This window comes from Lepisma saccharinum, chromosome 1, assembly GCF_977018435.1.
Source record: "Lepisma saccharinum chromosome 1, izLepSacc3.1, whole genome shotgun sequence".
Taxonomy (NCBI): domain Eukaryota; kingdom Metazoa; phylum Arthropoda; class Insecta; order Zygentoma; family Lepismatidae; genus Lepisma; species Lepisma saccharinum.
The window spans coordinates 10,797,386-10,815,940 of NC_139229.1; the positions used below are offsets into that span (position 1 = coordinate 10,797,386).

General features: G+C 36.2%; 1 protein-coding gene across 2 annotated transcripts in view; it reads left to right on the forward strand.

The window, feature by feature from the left end:
* Nrx-IV (neurexin-4) overlaps window positions 1–15,915 on the forward strand; it is a 114,191-nt gene extending 98,276 nt beyond the window's left edge. For both annotated transcript variants that reach the window (XM_083129054.1, XM_083129062.1), the window contains exons 13-19: window positions 119–207; window positions 1,209–2,253; window positions 5,327–5,506; window positions 6,130–6,263; window positions 8,833–9,043; window positions 10,272–10,409; window positions 11,582–15,915. In XM_083129054.1, coding sequence (XP_082985180.1) covers window positions 119–207; window positions 1,209–2,253; window positions 5,327–5,506; window positions 6,130–6,263; window positions 8,833–9,043; window positions 10,272–10,409; window positions 11,582–11,772 — 1,988 coding nt within the window. In that variant the 3' untranslated portion in view covers window positions 11,773–15,915. The remainder of the gene's footprint in view (window positions 1–118; window positions 208–1,208; window positions 2,254–5,326; window positions 5,507–6,129; window positions 6,264–8,832; window positions 9,044–10,271; window positions 10,410–11,581) is intronic.
* Window positions 15,916–18,555: the final 2,640 nt, after the last annotated feature.

Sequence of the window (18,555 nt, forward strand, 5' to 3'; positions counted from 1 at the left end):
TGCTGAGGACCAGCACCCTGCTGTACTGGAGCCCACTCACGTGTTTAAAAGTGCAGGGGTTATTTTTACCTTTATGCATAGAACATTACATTTGCAACCTTTTTCTTGCTATTTGCAGGTGATGGAAGGGCAGTGACCATAGTGGACCATCGCAACGAGCAGACCACTCCGGTGGATGGATTCCAGGATCCTGGAAGCTTTGTTCAGGTTGGTATGCTGCTTCTGAACAACTGCTTATGTTCAGTTACATACAGGATGTCATATCACATGTAACAAATTAGGTCTGAATTTAACCTTAGAAAGCAAGAGAAACGTTCCTATAAGATATGGTTTATGCATTCTTGAGCTGAGAGAATACAAAATTATCAGTGTCAGAAAGTCCATGCCTGTATTCTTTTTTCACAGATATTATTGTTAAAAATCTGAATGTCTAAACTTTGATTAATCTTTTTACAAAATTGTCTAGCAAAAATTCACTTTTTTGCAATGTACGAAAATCCAAAGTAGAAAAGTTAATAATGATTCACCCAATAGAGATCCAAATAAAAATGGAAAGAGGTAAGAAAAATTGAAGTGTTCAAGAAGAAAACACTTAAAGTATAAAAAAAATATTGTAAAGATAGTCACATATTTCTGGTGAATAAAAATCAGATCTTTGTACAAAAACTGGGCACATTATGTTATCCAAAAGTGCACAATGTAAACATGTCCTTTATAATAGCACATTTATGTAGTTATCAGAGTATTAAGTTTATTCCTGTGTTCTGCAGTTCATTTTGCACCATTTTGTGACAAAACACGGTAGGAAAACATACCTCGCACCTTTCAGAAATTGAAAATGGACATCACAGTGTGTTATTTTAGGTTTCATGTTTCCATCAAGAATGAAATATGTGTGTGTGTGTAAAGAGAAATAAAATTAATACGTAATATAATTCTAACAGATATTGCAGATACTGCTTACCGAATGTAAGTATTCATCGCAAATACATAGCAATAAGAGAAAATATGAAGATAAAAGAAAAGGCTTCAGACCACTTTGAAGTTCAGGTTTTCCAGGATATATTTTGGGATTCTCTCTCTCTTTTTTTCTCTTTTGGGAACTTTTAAAGTCAAGTTACATAGATGATTGGAATATTGGATCAATGCATGGTGCAAGTTTCTCATTTAGACAACAATAGGTACTAATATGCAAATTTTGTTTTCAGGAAATCATGTACGATGCAGATATGGATCAAATGGAAGCCCTGATCAATCGTTCAACTTCTTGCCAACAGAGGATCCAGTATTCATGCAGGAAGGCACGGTTGCTCAATAGTCCAGCGCAAGAAGAGAACTTCAGACCTTTCTCATGGTGGGTGTCGAGGTACAACCAGAAAATGGACTACTGGGGTGGTTCCCTGCCGGGTTCAAGAAAGTGCGAGTGTGGAATAATGGGGACGTGCGCCGACCCAACCAAGTGGTGCAACTGCGACTCAGGATTGGACACTTGGCTTTCCGACGGTGGGGATCTGTCCGAGATGGAGTATCTTCCGGTAAAGCAGCTAAGGTTTGGCGACACTGGCTCGCCGTTGGACGATAAAGAAGGGAGGTACACGCTAGGCCCGTTGACGTGCGAAGGTGATCTTCTGTTTGAGAATGTGGTCACCATTCGTGTATCTGATGCGTCGTTCAATCTGCCAACGTTCGACATGGGCCACGCTGGGGACATTTACTTTGAATTCAAAACTACCACTCAGAGTGCTGTAATGTTGCACAGTGAAGGACCGACTGACTATATTAAGATATCAATCATCGGTGGCAACAACATCCAGTTCCAGTATCAAGCAGGAGGTGGTCCGTTGTCCGTGAACATTGGCACGTCAAATAGACTTGATGACAACAACTGGCATTCGGTACTGGTAGAGAGAAACCGAAAAGAAGCAAGGATCGTGGTTGACGGAGCCATAAAATCAGAGATCCGTGAACCACCTGGGCCAGTTCGTGCTCTGCATCTTACAAGTGATCTGGTTGTTGGTTCAACCATTGACTACAGAGATGGTTACGTTGGATGTATAAGGGCCCTTACCCTCAACGGTCAGATGATCAACCTTAGGGGTTATGCTGAGAGGGGAATGTATGGCATTTCCCCAGGCTGCATTGGCAAATGTGACAGCAGCCCGTGCCTGAATAACGGTACTTGCCACGAGAGGTACGATGGCTACAGCTGTGACTGCAGGTGGACTGCTTTCAAGGGACCTATATGCGCTGATGGTAAGTGGTTCTTTTTTATAAAGCTTTTCCAGTTATTTAGAGCTTTGATTTGGTATAGATGTTCTAGGACTCGATCCATGGCAGAAGCTCCAAAAACCTCTAGTGTTGACTCGGCAGGAATTTGGTTTTCATTACTTCATTTTTTTTTTTTTTCCATTGCTAGAGTACAACATCATCTGATCATCGTGAAATCATGGATGACTCCACCTGTGTGGCTTTGTGTGAGGAGGAAAATAATAATGATCTCCTCAGCATTGTCACCTGAAAAACATAAAATCGAGGTTCTACTGTATTTACTTTCAAAACAATTTTTTTCTTAATAGTACATACGAGGAGGTATCAAAAAGTTTTGCCTGTTAGGGTAGAATTTGTTTAATAATGGAAAGATTGAAACAATGAACATACATATAGTTTGCCTGTAGTGTTCTCTACTCAGAGCTATCCTTCCACACAGTTGCCATCACGTTCGATGCATTTGTGCCAGCGTTTTATCCAGCCCTCAAAACCAGTTTGGAAATATTCCACATAACACTCCCTGCCCCATCATTTAGAGCTGTCCTAACCTCCTGTAGGTCATCGAATCTCATGCCACGAAGCACAGACTTAGCTCCGACTTAAGTAGTGAAGTTCAAAGTGGAAGAAACCGAAAGTGTGGACATGACAAGGAGTGGCAGGCCATCAATGTCGTTGACCGAAGACAACCACCTCAGGGATGATCAGCTCATTCGAGAGGATAGACGCATCACCATCCAGGAAATTTCTGATGCAGTGCACATGTCCTATGGGTCAGCACATGCAATGTTTGAGAGTTTGGGATATCATAAAGTCTGAGCTAAGTCTGTGCTTCGTGGCATGAGATTCGATGAGCTACAGGGGTTAAAACAGCTCTGAACAGTGGGGCATGGAGTGTTCTGTGGAATTTTTCCAAAATGGTTTTGAGGGCTGGATAAAACGCTGGCACAAATGCATCAAACGTGATTGCAACTGTGTGCAAGGGTAACTTTGAGTAGAGGACACTACAGGCAAACTGTATGTATGTTCATTGTTTCAATCTTTCCATTATTAAACAAATTATACCTCAACAGGCAAAAGTTTTTGATACCCCCTCGTACCTTGTAAAAACTACTGATATAACCAGTGTCTCCATTTATGTTATAGAAACATATACTCTTCGTAGTTTGGATCAGAAAGCTACTGTATCATTATTAGGGGACGGATTTTAAGGTGAAGCACCTTTCCAAAAGTATAGGTTTTTTCATACCGCTCATTTGAGATATGCAGTTTAGGACATGAAATCAAGTAAAATTAACACACTTTGTTGCATCTTTTCGTGAGATTAGCACGTTTATCCCTTTTTTACTCCCTCTTTGATGCTTCAGAACCTTTTTCCTTCCTTTTCTTTCATGTTTTGTCAAAAAATTGGACAGAAAAATAAATGGTTTTCACTCTTCTTGAGCAGCTACATAAAATACTATAGTCTCATTCTGTTGCAGCCCCAATAGTTCCCAAGATAATATATCAAAACCTAAGAGAGAAAACACAAACTTAAAGAAAATGTCTTCGGCAGAACTACAGTTCTCTATGCGGTCCATGCACATTATGTGCAGAAGGCACAGAAAAAGAGAGCATTGAATCAAGGCATTTTATAAGTACCTTTTTTGCACCTATTTGAAAACATTTTCTGAACTTTTTTTTTTTACCCTTTCCCAACCATAATTTTGCACCTTAAAATCCTTTCCCTAATCATTACTCTCCCAAATGGCAATGTCATGTCATGTTACACCTTCATGGCATGGTGCTATGCACAGGGAAGCACTTTACCTTTTTTAAAATGATTTAATGTGCTATTAGAAGGGATATGTTTATTTTGTGTAATAGTGCAATTTTTAAATCAAATTCGGGATTATATTCACATTTTTAAAACCAAAATATCATTTTATATGCCACTTTCTCACCGCTATAACAACGAAATTTAATTTTATTTGCCACTTTTGAACCTGAAATTGACTGTTTTTGTACTGAAATTTAGCTTTTTTATTTACCAAAAATATGTGCCTATACTCTATTGGGAATTCCTTGAATTTGGGGATTATACGTGAATTCTGCATGAATTTTTCTCCATAGACGTGAAAAATCCAAATTGTATAATTGAAATCCCTTGAATATATACATATTTATAAATACCCTGAGGCAAGATTTTCACAGTTTAGCTCTTATTTTTATCGAGGAAGGAAAAGAAACTGCGTGGAAAATTAAACAGAATTCAGTCCATTTACCTTGTTAGTGTTCTTTGCAGAAAACGTACCTGACAGATGGAAGATTATTGCAACATATGATATTGTGAAGTTGATTAGAAAAATTTGAGTTTGAAGTTCTTATGCAATTAACAATTATTTGTAGATTAGTATATCCCATAACATTTGTGACTTGTGTTTATGTATTTCGAGTCTGAGTATGTGAAATGGGAAATGTAAAATCCTCACCTTAAATTAAATATTCTAAATATATATATACTGTTTAATTGAATTGAATTTTTTGATACATTGGAATCAGAGATCGTTAATATTGTAAATTAATTGAATTAGAATTTTTTGATACATTGGAATCACAGATCCTTAATATTGTAAATTAATTGAATTAGAATTTTTTGATACATTGGAATCACAGATCCTTTATATTGTAAATTAATTGAATTAGAAGTTATTGATACATTGGAATCACAGATCCTTAATATTGTAAATTAATTGAATTAGAATTTTTTGATACATTGGAATCACAGATCCTTTACATTGTAAATTAATTGAATTAGAATTTTTTGATACATTGGAATCACAGATCCTTTATATTGTTAATATATTTGGGCCACCCTGATCTTGGGAATGTGCTACTTTGCCAAATTTCTCAATAATTTTGTTTTTGTGTTCATCCTCAGATGAAATTCCAACACACTTTTTTTCCATTTAATGATACTGCCCAAAAAAAAAAAATGATGCAGCTTACATATGCATGTGGCATGTACACAAAAACAGGTGCTTTGTTCATATATGCATGTACATTTATTTTTCTTGAACAGAAATTGGAGTGAACATGAGATCCAGCTCCTACGTAAAGTATGACTTCATGGGCAGCTGGAGGTCAACTATATCCGAGAATATCCGTGTTGGCTTCACAACCACTGACCCCAAGGGATTCTTACTTGGTTTTTTCTCCAAGATCTCCAAGGAGTACATGATCATCATGGTATCGAACAGTGGTAAGTTGATGAACAAATTAATTCAGTAAACTATACTCTTGAAGTTGTATCCAAAATGTAAACATTATTCCTATGCCCTGGTAGAGCTATTAATTTTTACCATATATCCTTATGGTAATTTTTAAGACCTATAGACTTGGAAACTTAACAGAATATCACAGAATGAATTGTTTACATTCCAATGGAATTCAATAAAAGTAGATAAATATTTGAGATGTGACAAAATAAGATTTATTTTTGGAACTTATTCATAGGCCAATTTTAAATTCAATTCAGATACATATTATTGGTATCAGTAATTAAATTAATTAAGTCTGCCCAGTTTCTTCCTGCAATATGTCACTTTGTTTTAATACTGCAGTGAAATTGTATGCCATAGTAGGTGTGTGTATAAATGATAAATGTCAAATACTCATTTCAGAGCAAAACTATCTGATTGCCATGATAAAATTGCTGTATAAATTTAAAACTATTCAGAATAATTTAACATGTGCTACAACATGAAAGTATTCAAATGTTTCAAATCATAGTATCAACCTGCGTGCGAATTCTTATATAGTTTGTTAATGGTTTGCGTTAATTTTTAGTAAAATGTAGAACATGACATGTATTGTGTTTTGCAGGTCACCTTCGTGTGATATTTGATTTTGGATTTGAGAGACAAGAGGTTATATTCCCCAAAAAGTTTTTTGCTATGGGGCAATATCATGATGTTCGTATTAGACGATCGGATTCTGGATCAAAACTTCTTATGCAGGTTTGTATTACTATTATTATTATTTGATGTATTGGACAATTTGTTGTAAACAGCACTAATTAACAACAGCAGCCATCACTATTATTATGGTGGTTGTTCACATATCCATATTTCCATTTTATCAGATAGTTAACTGACTGAGCCTTTTCTTACGGTTTATGGTGTTTAAAGTCCACTTTATGCACAGTAAGGCTAATTGGGACTGGACCTACATTTTAATGTGGGAACTGAACCACTATGTGCCTCCACTGGGTATCGAACCTGGGACCTCTTGATTACAAGGCGACGACGCTATCTTACAGTTTATTAAGAGTAGGATCAAATTATCATTACTTGGTTGGTATCATTTGATAATTTCGAAGTATGCAGTTCTTTTTTCTTCCTTTCTTTAGACAAAACTTCTTAGAGTTATCACATGAATAAATTAAAATGAGGTGAATGATCCTTGATAATTTGTTTGCCTTTTCGTTTCTGGATCAGTACAATTTTGGTTATTGCTAACCTCTATGTAATAATTTATATGTGTAATCTATTGCTATTGGCCTGGTCCATTAATTATTTCCTGATTTTGATATGGTACAGTGGTGTGCACAAGTATTGTTCAGCTAATTGTCCATGACCATTTTCATTCCATTTACTCTTGCTTTCTATGTGTTTTTAAGGACTTGATTTTTACGTATGTTGGTGTAGAGGTTGTGAACAACTTGTTTGCCATTTGTTTCCATTCTTGAAGCTCTCTTTGCCTAAAACAAAGAGTATAAACATAATGGACAATTTGCTTGGCAATACTTATGAGTCATACTGTACATTGGAACTCTGATTTTATGCTCCTGGATCGTACATTTATTTGCATTAAACATTTACCCCTCCTGGTCCCAATCATATCCTGGATTTTATATATTCTTGCATTTCAAGTTAATCACTGTTGTGTTCATTTTAGGTGATTACAAAGAATTGGAAGTACATTTTTCTGTTACATTTTGTCATGAAATAATGCAAATAAAAACTTGGAACATGAGAAATGTATAGTTTTTTGGTTGACAAAGTGCTTGCCTGGGTCTTCATTATTTTGGAAGTTACGCAAAATTTCCAGAACATTGATTCATTCTGTGATGAAAAATGGGAACAAAATGGGGAGGGGGGAGAATAAACTTCAAACCATGCATCTCATGAAGATTGTGATTATGAATATACCTATTATTTTATGTAATGCATCAAAAGTTTTGAAATGTTATTCATCGTAATAATGAAATCTAATTAATGCATGAAATGTGAACCCAAAATTAATGCAATTTTTGTACTAAAATTTTAAATTTTTATTTGTATTTTACACGTCTATTGAGATTCCAATGTATCCTTAACTATTATTATATTGGGTTGATGCATAAGTTCATAGCATTTGTGTTTGGTGTGGCAACACGGCGGTGTTAGGAGTTTGTTTATCATGTAATGTTCATCAATTGGAGTGGCATTGTTGTGCTTGTGAATACACATTGAATTTTACAGATTTGAAGAAAGACTGTGTTATTTATGGGCTAAAGAACAATAAGTGTCCAGTGGGGAAAGAAACATTTCCAACATTTTCTTCTGTCTGAGTTTAACATAGGGGCAGAGGCAGCAGAAGCAGCTTGAAATACGGGGAGAACGCCAATGGGGAAAGCAGGGCAAGAAAATGGTTTTGTCATTACAAAGAGGGCATTTTTGACTTAAGTGTTTCTCCACATTCAGGAAGACCATCAGGCTTTAATGAAGACAGTTTAAATGCTTTAATCCACGAGAATCCACATCAGTCGACTCGAGAATTAGCAAATGTGATGAACTGTGACCATTCAACCATCGTGCGACATTTGCATTCCATGGGTAAGGTTCAGGATATCTCACGCTTTAAATGAAAACAACCAAATCAGTGAGTAGGCCAGGAAGACAGCATCAAGTGCTGCGACATGATAATGCACACCCACACTCTGCTAACATGACAAAAGCTGCTATCCAGGAGAACTTGGTTGGGTAGTTATTCCATATCCTCCTTGCTCCCCCCCCCCCCCCCTGATCTTGCACCCTCGGATTGCTACCTTTTCAGCTCTCAATCCTTGAATCTTCAAGGAAGCTCCTTTGCTGACAAAAATGCTCTTCAAACTTGGCTTGACAACACTTTTAACCTCGAATCAGCTGATTTCTTAAGGCGTTGAATTGAAAAACTACCCCAGCGTTGGTAGACAGTCATCGACAATGAAGGAAAATATATTACTGATTAATTTAGGTCTTTTGTTCATCTCAAATTAGTATCAAATAAAAATACTTTTGCCACGGTGAAACAAATGCTACGAACTTATACATCAACCCAATATATTTTAATTAAGATTTAGAGTTAATTATACTAGGAAGTTGTGGAGTGACTAGAATCTGAATGTGAGGTCTAGTGTTCAACTGCCTGGAGATGTGAAACATGGCAGGACTCTCAATCTCCAGAGGATGGGATTGATCCGTAATTTTACACCAATTTTTCTGTTGGTTAGTTCATTTCATCTGTGATTAGTAGACTTATAATTGTTAATGTTTTGTTCTGCAGGTGGACAATTACGAACCGAAGATCTTTACATTCGATATAAAAGCATCGGCCGATGCGCAATTCAACAACATCCAGTATATGTACATTGGAAAGAATGAAACAATGACCGAGGGATTCCAAGGCTGCATCTCAAGGGTGGAGTTTGATGATATCTACCCTCTGAAGCTGCTCTTCCAAGAGGATGGTCCGGCCAATGTGCGATCGTATCCAGGTAGGAAATTCTCATCTAGTCAAGTAAGAGTTTCTTTAGTGAGACTTAATGAGAAATTTTTCCGACGTCTGATACCAATAACAGATAACATACCAGTTTGATACAGAACAAAAAAAACATGTAGTCACAGCTTGAATAACACATAGCTTTCTTAACCTTTAGCTGAAGGAAGCCTCACGTGCATGTGTAGTCTCCCTGGAAGAGACTTTTTAAGTACGTGCTTTTCAAACTTGGTGGGATGAAGAAGAAGAAAAAAAGGAGCTTGAGAAGTAATTGTCGCAGCAAGACAATTTTTTTTCTTCGGAATGTCAGGGCTTTTAGCAGAGACGAAATTTATGCATTGTATCTCACAATAATGGAAGAAGATCAAGAAAATGAAAATTGAAATTTTACAAAAGAAAATGGTATTTGATACACCCATGTGTCCACCACAATAGACCACAGTTGATGAAAAAATATAGTATGTAGCAAGCGTGTAAAATTGTGTTGAAAATTGGCTGATGCTTCTTGGGGGTAAAAAATAATAATGTACAAGGAAAGCAGTGTTGCCGCCTTATGGAAGAGAAATTGCTTCTAGAGTCAGCCCTAAGCTAGATGGACCAAATTTGCAGGGAAGAATGGCAATTGACCACTCACTGAGGACCCATCCCCAAATTGTGAAGAAATAAAAAAAAATTAGGAAAACCTTAATTTTCAGGAAATTTTGAAAATTGGATGCTTCCACCTGGCCCCTAATTGTTGCACGTTATGAACAAGTTCTTTTTGTTTTCATTATTACATATAGAACTAAAATATATAATTAAAAAGTGCTGGTTTAGTCTATTTATAAATTCCCATAATGATGAAAGGAGGGGATATACATTTTCAAACTGCATTTGGTATTAATAATACCAAGAAATGTATAGTGTTTTGTTTTATGTTATACTGTTTGAAAACTGTCTATGAACAAATAAACATAACATGTAGCTGTAGAGAAACGGCCACAACATGAAATTTTGAGTTGTGGCTTAAAAAAAAAAAAAAAAAAAAAAGAAAACACAGATGTCTGTACAATGCCAAAGTGATTGAAGACATTTTTTTATATGGCGATGATGATTTTTTTGTATGGTAATAATGTGATGTGATGTTTTAGTCTGTAATCGTGAACACACATCGTGCTAACGACTCTCACATACATTTTGATGTGAACTGTGCAACTTGCTGAAAGCTTCATTGGTTTGTTTTTCAGATGCCTTAGTGGAAGATTTCTGCGGAGTGGAGCCTGTGACTCATCCTCCAGATGTTGTGGAAACGAGACCCCCACCAGATGTGGATGAGGAAAGAATTAGGCAGATCTACCAAAGGACTGACTCTGCAATTCTTGGAGGTAATTGATGATTTATTACGTCATTCAAGCATGACACCATTTAAATGCTCCTTGTTTTCCCTCCCTTTTCCCATAAATATTATACTGCATTCATTGTAACTTTATATCTGTGAAGACAAAGGGTCCTGCGTTCGGTACCCGGTGGAGGCATATAGGGGTTCGGATCCCACTTTAAGCTGTGGGTCCAGTCAAATTTGCCTTACTGTGCATAAAGTGGACTTAAAACACCAAATCAACCAACCATATATGTGAAGACAATAACAAAATGGATTAATTTTGCACTAAATTAAAGGCTATTTATAGAAATATCTGATTAGTAAAGTTATCTGTAATTTTATCAACGCCATTATGCCTGAATCAGCAAATACTGATAAAGTATCTTAATCTGTCCCATACATACTGTAGGCTGTTTACATGGGTTTAGAACTAAGATGACCAGATTTTGAAAATGACATAACAGGACATTGTTCATACTTTGCTGAAGGAAAAATCGGGACAGAAAAAATGTACACATTTTAATATAAAAACTGTTTCATCATAAATACTTATGTTTGAACATTAATTAAATAAATAAATATGTACTGTTTAAGTAACTTAACATAATGTCGTGATATGCAGTCCACTCCAACCAAGCAGTCTTTTAGAATTAGAAGTCATTCATTGATACTTTGTCAATGACTGCATCATCTTCGGTGCTGCCTTCTTTTCATGTAACATTTTGTAAAAGTTTACACATGTGTCCTTGTACACCTTATTATTCAACATAACTTTCAAAGCTTGTACTCAAAGAGCATTCTTGTCACTTGTCCACAAGCGATTCATGTATGAAAACATTTGTTCAGTGATAGCATTAGTCCCACATGAACAGAGAAGAGACTCAAATATTTTAAGAAAATTGGAACATTGCAGATTGGTGACATTGAAATGTAAAATAAGTTCTTCCCAACAATGCCACAGTTAATAGTAATAGTAGAGAAGGTGTATTGTTACAGTAATTCTATGCAGATAAGTCACTGTTGCATATTGGTGTCCCGTTTTATGTTAAAAAATATCGGGACAGACTCAGAAAAGGGACCGTTCTGGCTAATACAAGATGTCTAGTCACCTTATTGAAGACTAGTTTTTTAATTCATCATCGCTTACCTCTCATATGCCTTCTCTTGCTCTTCCAGGGGTGTTGGCTGTGATCTTCATCGCCCTGGTGATCATGGCGGTACTAATCGGCCGGTACCTGGCCAGGCACAAGGGCGAGTACCTGACGCAAGAGGACCGTGGTGCTGAAAGTGCACTCGATCCCGACTCTGCCGTCGTCCAATCAACAACAGGGCACCAAGTCCAAAAGAAGAAGGAGTGGTTTATATGAGACAATTCCAAAGATACATTTTTTTTGTTCATAGTTCAAGACACATTTTGTGCCCATTTTTGTACATTTTAGATACAAAAAATAATACGTATTTGATGTATATATGCTGGCCAGAGTCGGTTGGGCATAATGTCTGTACTTAGAAGTACCTTTAACGGTTAGAGGCTGTTACAAGAAAAGAAAAAGAGATTATATAATTGTACAGACTTGTATTTCAGGAGCTTATAGAAGGCTAGCTTTGGCAAATGTTTTAATATTACTTTTTGTAGACCTACATCAGAAAGCGTTGGCTGTTTAAAAGGGAGAGGAAAGAATCGTGTGAGTAACTTAGCTTTTAGTTTAAGCAGCGTGTGTACTTAGAGAGTGTGCGTGTGTGTGTACTAACTGATAGAAGCAGGAGTCTTGTTGGTTGAAGGCAATTTTTATACAGTATTTCTTATTATTGCAAACAGCTATTGTGTATGATATCATGTCAAGTAAAACCTGCATAAGATATTCTTTGGTTATCTTAAAGTGATAATTTTTTTAAAAAATAATGTAAGCCAGAGCAATTGAAGGGTCAGGGGGAAAAAACAGGTAAGTCAATGTTTGTAAAATTCCATAAAATGAAATATTAACTGCAAAAAAGTGCTGATGTAAATGATAAGGTACAAAAAATATATATAACATGATGAATTAAAGTTTCAAATGTATGAAACTGAAGAAAGAATATTGTGAAGTCCAGGACAGCATCAACATGGCAGGAAATGAGACCACTACCTTGCTTACGACAGAAAATTGACTTAAACCCAGTTTTTTCCCAACCCTCCAATTGTAAACCATATGTATGTACTGACGTTTTGCATATATATTTGTAGCATAATGCTGGCAGTTCTGTTAAAATCCAAAAAGCATGTATCAGGATGATCTTTTTATTATTATTTAAGAGAAATTCCTGCTTGTGTGTAGTCATTGTGTTGTTTACTTTTCCCGATCATTCTCCTATGCACAAGCGAAATGTTGTCATCAGATTTGCAAAGGCTGAAAATACATGAATATTGTGCATTGAATTTTACATATGTGGCCAGGTGAGTCAAACTGACGAGTTCAGACAATTTGGTTTAGAAAGGAATTGTTTAGATTTGCAAGTAAAAATTTGTATACCAGAATTTTGTAAAATTGATTATTGAGATTTTTTGGTGGAACAGGCGTAATTTTTTTTTAAATGCTTAGTCTCGCCTTATGAGGGTTTTATTAGACAGTATATGTAGAATCTATTTTTAAAATAGCACAGTTGTTCTTTTTTAACCATGTAAGAATTTTTATAAACATTTCTCTACGCCTTTGAACATTTATTACTAATCATAGCATGTTTCCTGTGAGGAATGCAATATGTGTTCACTAGCACGTCATTATTATGTATTAACATCTATAGCCAATGACATAAGTCTGGGCCAGTGAAAGCATGATTAAAGATGTATATTTTTGATTTCATAAGTTTATCATGCACCTGTTGGCATTTTAAAAAATATATGAGGGTCTGTCTAAAAGTATGGTCCCCTGCTGTTTTTCTTTCTTTTATTTCGTTCAAACTTCTTCGAGATTGTGCAGCTGATAGTAATTCTCTGATCTATACTCCTTTCTTTACTAGCTTTGTTGTTCAAATTTTCTTCTGTATGCAATCTATCATGAAGTTAACAATTACTTGTGTTGTTGTTTGTCCATGCATCATGAAAATATTTATTTTAAGAGAAACATTTAACCTTTTCGTGTGATTTTTTACTCAAATTATATACATGTTTATAAAGCATATTTACTTTCCAGTATATTCATGCTTTCATTGACAACATGCAATATTTATACACATAATCTTATTAAAATATAGAGGAAATTTCTCAAGTCTTCCCATGTTCCATACTACCCTATGTTTTTCTGCTGCTTCAAACAGTGTAGCCATCCGAAATCCTTGTAATTCCACTGTACATAAACTTGCTCAAGTGTAGTAGAACTGTGATGATATGTAAGAGACATTTAACTTCTCCACACCATGCTCTTGTTCTTGTTCTAGTAAAAGCACCTTTTCAAACATTTGCAATCTGCACTAATGTTATAAACCAAAAAGTTCTAATTTTTTATTTTTAAATGATGTTAATAGAAGGGAACGAACGAGTGAATAACATTCCATGTATTTAATTTACATTCCTGTGTGCAGCTTATTCTTTATGTATTACAGTATTTCTGCCAGAGGTGTATTTAGTATTAAGCTCTTTAATGCATTTTTATGTACCAATCTATTAACTATTTGCCTTTTTTTTTTGTAATGGTTGTGACTGATATTAGGTTTTTATATGCTATGAATAATGTATCACATTTTGAGTATTTGTATGTAATCTGTTGTTTGATGTTTGAAATTTAATTTTTGCGAGTAATATATTTCTTTGTAGGATTTTAAAATTAGTTTCCTACCCCTATGCATGGTTAAATTGTGTAAATTATGTAACATTGTGTTTATTTAAGAGGAGTATAGAAAAAGCATGGACCTATCATCTGCTTCTTGACAGTCTTTAGAATAATGGTGGGGAAAAGAGAAGTTACTGATTCCCCTCCCCCACAGTGTTGTAAGATGTAACTGTGTCAAAGTAATCAGTTTTGTGCATCAGCATTTTGGTGTGTCGCGGGGTATTCAAAAATGCTGCATGCAAATTTGCGGTCTAATTATTCTGGAAATTATGAAAAATTTAGTTTTTTTATTTTATTTTGTGTGAAAAACTGGATTTTGTGGTTACATAACTTTCATTTTAATATTCTGTTGTAATTATTGTACGTTTTAAAGCAAAACTCTTGATAAATTGATGCATATGGTTGGGAGTGGAATACTTACACACTATATTAATCAATATTTTGAACAACTTATAATTAATAAATGCACTAGTACTCACTTTATCCGCGAAACTGTTTTTCTTTGTTCTATTAATGTCAGTGGCCACTGCCACCATCCTCGTTAGAACAGTTTCGCAGATGAAGCGAGTCCTAGTTTCTCTGCATTTATCTACTACCGCGTGTATCATTTCCAAATTATGAACTTTTAATTATTACATTTTGATGTTGATAATTAATGTAAGTACATGTGTACATAGAATATTACTATGTAATCACAAAATATTGTTGGTTAAGCAATCATGATTCAGTTTCCTCCAATACAATTGCTATTAAGATATAATACATGCTGAAATAATGGTATGGTGTAATCATGAGACCAAAGTTTCATTCTGTTTTAATGTTCAAAGTATTCCCCAGTCGACTGCAGGCTCTGTCCAATACAGTCCAAGTAAACAGATCGAAAAACTGTGCCACTTGCAACATAATAACTAGAGGCACATATTTTTGGTAAATAAAAAAGCAAAATTTCAGTACAAAAACAGTCTATTTCGGGTCCAAAAGCGGTAAATAAAATAAAATTTCGGTGTTATAGTGGTGAATAATCACATCAAAAGTGCTATATAAAATGACATTTTGGTTTTAAAATTGCGAATATAATCTTAGATTTGATTTAAAAACTTATCCCTTCTAACAGCACATTTACACTATATAGCCAAACGTCACCGGACACCCAGTGCTGTTCATTCCAAAGACACCAGCCAGGTAACTAATAAGATGTCAGACCTCCCTTCGCTATTTTTACAGCATTTACTCTTCGTGGCAGGCTTTCCAAAGTTCTCGTATATTGCTGGTGGATTTTTTCCCCATTCGTCGTCCTGTAGTCTTGTGAATAGTTCATGGGTAGTTTTCGGTCAACACTCCAGTTCATCCTAAAGATGTTCTATGGGGTTCCAGTCGGGGCTTTGAGCAGGCCAGCTAAGCACATCCACCTGATTGTCCCCAAACCACGATGCAATGGATCCTGCTTCATGGAGGCGATAGAGAAAAGGGCCCATTCGAAGCTGTCGCCACAGTGTGGGCAGCACGATAGTCTAAAATGTCCTCATAAACACCACTGTTAATGTTGCCATCACCAAAACTAATGGCCCGACCCCAAACCAGGAAATACAGCCCCAGACCATGACCCTATCTCCACGTTCACTTGGGTGTCCGGTGACTTTTGGCTATATAGTGTATGTAGTTAGCAGAGTATTAAGTTTATTCCTGTTTAAAGGGGTCCATTTTTGCTTCTCAAATATTTACAGCAGAATTAATCTCTCTTCCGTGAATTGCATAACTCACAGGATACTTCAGACTTAAGGAAGTGTCACGCCGGTATATAAACGGTAAATTTCATGTTTAAGAGTATATTTCGTGACAAAACAGGGTAGGAAAATGCACCTCGCACCTTTCAGAAACATGAAAAATGAATATTACAGCATGTTATTTCATATTTCGTGTTTTTGTGAAAAATGAAATTTGCATGGCTCTAAAATAACAAATAACCTGTGGTGCAACGGCCTTTGAGGGCCAGGGCCTACCTCACTCCCACATACCTCAGCAGAGGTGGGCAATCATCCAACCAGTTATGTGTGGGTCAGTGAAGAACCCCCAGTCATTGTAGGTTTCAATAACGACTTGCAACACAGCAAATATACTCACTTGCATTGAAGGATGTTGATGTGAAGCACATGAAAGATCCATGCAATTTCTTCCGATTTAGTAATTCTATTTAAAAGTAATATGGTATTCAAGATGAATTTGTCTATGAACATTGTGTTCAGTTTGTTAAGTAATGAATGAACTTCTGATTGTGAAAGAATTATGTAAAAAAAAAATTCAGGTGAGGGAAGAATCTGAATTTCTAGAAAGGGGTTTGACATAAATTTGTGTTGAGATTTCTTAGAAATTAATAAACGGGGAAAGTGGGTCAATTGAAAGCTTATTTGTATAACTTTACTTCATTGTAATACATTATCTATGACCCCGAGTTTCACAATGTATTTAAGCTACAATTTATAGAAACTGCAAAAAGTAACAAAATTAATGTACATAAAATTTTGGTGACCTGTCAATATATCTGAAAAAGTTAGATAATTCAAATGCTTTTATTGTTACTAAAATCAATAGTTAAAATTTTTGATCACAATATATTTGGTAGAAATAATTCTTTAAGGTTTTTGGGCAGCAAGTAATGGAGCGATTGTTTTTAGGATTAAAGCCAGGTCAGTGAAAAATTACGAGAGATTTGTATGTAACCAGTTTGATGTGGTAGACCAATCGGGTGCCATCTCACCTACGTCCAGGCTCTTGGTACTCAATATAGCCCTTACCCTTTTCTAGAACAGGCTGGCAATACTTTACTCAAGAGTGCAGACATAGGAGAGGTGATACCCCATTAGACCCCCCCCCCCCCCCACACACACAACAAATACATAAAAAACTGGTTACATTAACTTTAGGTCTTGGAAGCATATCCAGAGAGAATTCGTATCTTCGTTACAATTTACCTGTTACTTACGTGTGCGAGTACAAACTTTATGTAATATGAAAAGTGATGTCATTACTTTGTGCAGCTATGTGAATACACCTCTATGCAAGAATTATATTTGTCCAAAAAAAATTTTTTTTTTTAGGTTGTTGTATGTTGTATAATTTTTGTGTTGTCTAGATGCTACAGGTTATCCAAAGTTGTACATTTTATAAACAGATAAAGAGCTAATCTTTTCATAAAACATTGTTTTACTACTACATAAGTGTGTGTATAAATGTACAATATACATTGAAGAGAGAAAAGGGGTGATTTTTTTAATCCATCTCCCTATCTTCTCTCCTTTCCCCAAAAAAGAAAGGGAGGAGAAAGAAGAGGGAGGGACTTTTCTCTGAAGAAAAGATTTTTTTTTATTATGTACAAAATACATTACTATTGAAAATTTACAATCAATGCTGTATTGCCTGCTTTCTTTTTAGATTTTGCATTTAAGTGCAGGCACCAACCATACTACATGTCTTACGTGAAATTTAGAAGATTTCGTACTTCCGCGTTGCACAATTTAATGGTTCAATCCTATTAATTTCAAAGATCCACTGTCTTCATTCACAAAAGGGTACGGCGTTTGAAGCGGAGATGGTACCGCGTCACTACATTGTTTGTTCCCGGGTGGCAGTGGTTGCGATTTTTCCCGTTCGGCAGCACTGGCGCGCATCTTGGTTTGCGTCGTCTGCTTCCTGTTGTCAGTTGGGGGGCTGGGCCATGTTGCTCGGTAATGTGCCGTTCCTGTTCCCCGCATGGCTGGAGGGGGTCGAGTATGTGCATAGCATCTTTTCTTTTTCAGGTCGGGGATCTTTCTGAGGACAGGGTGCCAAGTTGGCTGTGCTTGTCCATTGTCCAGGTTTAGTGCTGGTTTCTGCTGGATGATGGCATGGGTTTCTTTGATGGTGTTTTCTATGACAGAGCCGGTTGGGTGAAGTATGGATATGGAGGAGATGGTGTGGTTAGTGGAGTGGAGGTGTTGGGAGAGGCCTGATTTAGGTGTGTCGTTTTTGGCATCTTTTACATGTCCGTTAATCCGTTCTTTGATGGTGCGGATGGTTCTGCCAATGTAGGTGTAGTGGCATTGGCATGTGGTCTTGTAGACACCGGGGGATGCAAGTTTGGGTAGGTAGTATCTCTTGAAGTTGGGTAGTGCCCTTCCGATTTGGGATATGGGTTTGTGTGCTACTCGGATGTTGAAGGGTTTGATGGCCTTGGCAAATTTTCCAGATGTGGTGGGGTGGTATGGAAAGGCGATCCATTTGGGTTTAGGATTTTGGTTCGGGTTATCTCTGTTTCTTGGGTGTCTGAACTGGGCTTCTGTTTTTGCGCACCACATGGATATTTGGCGC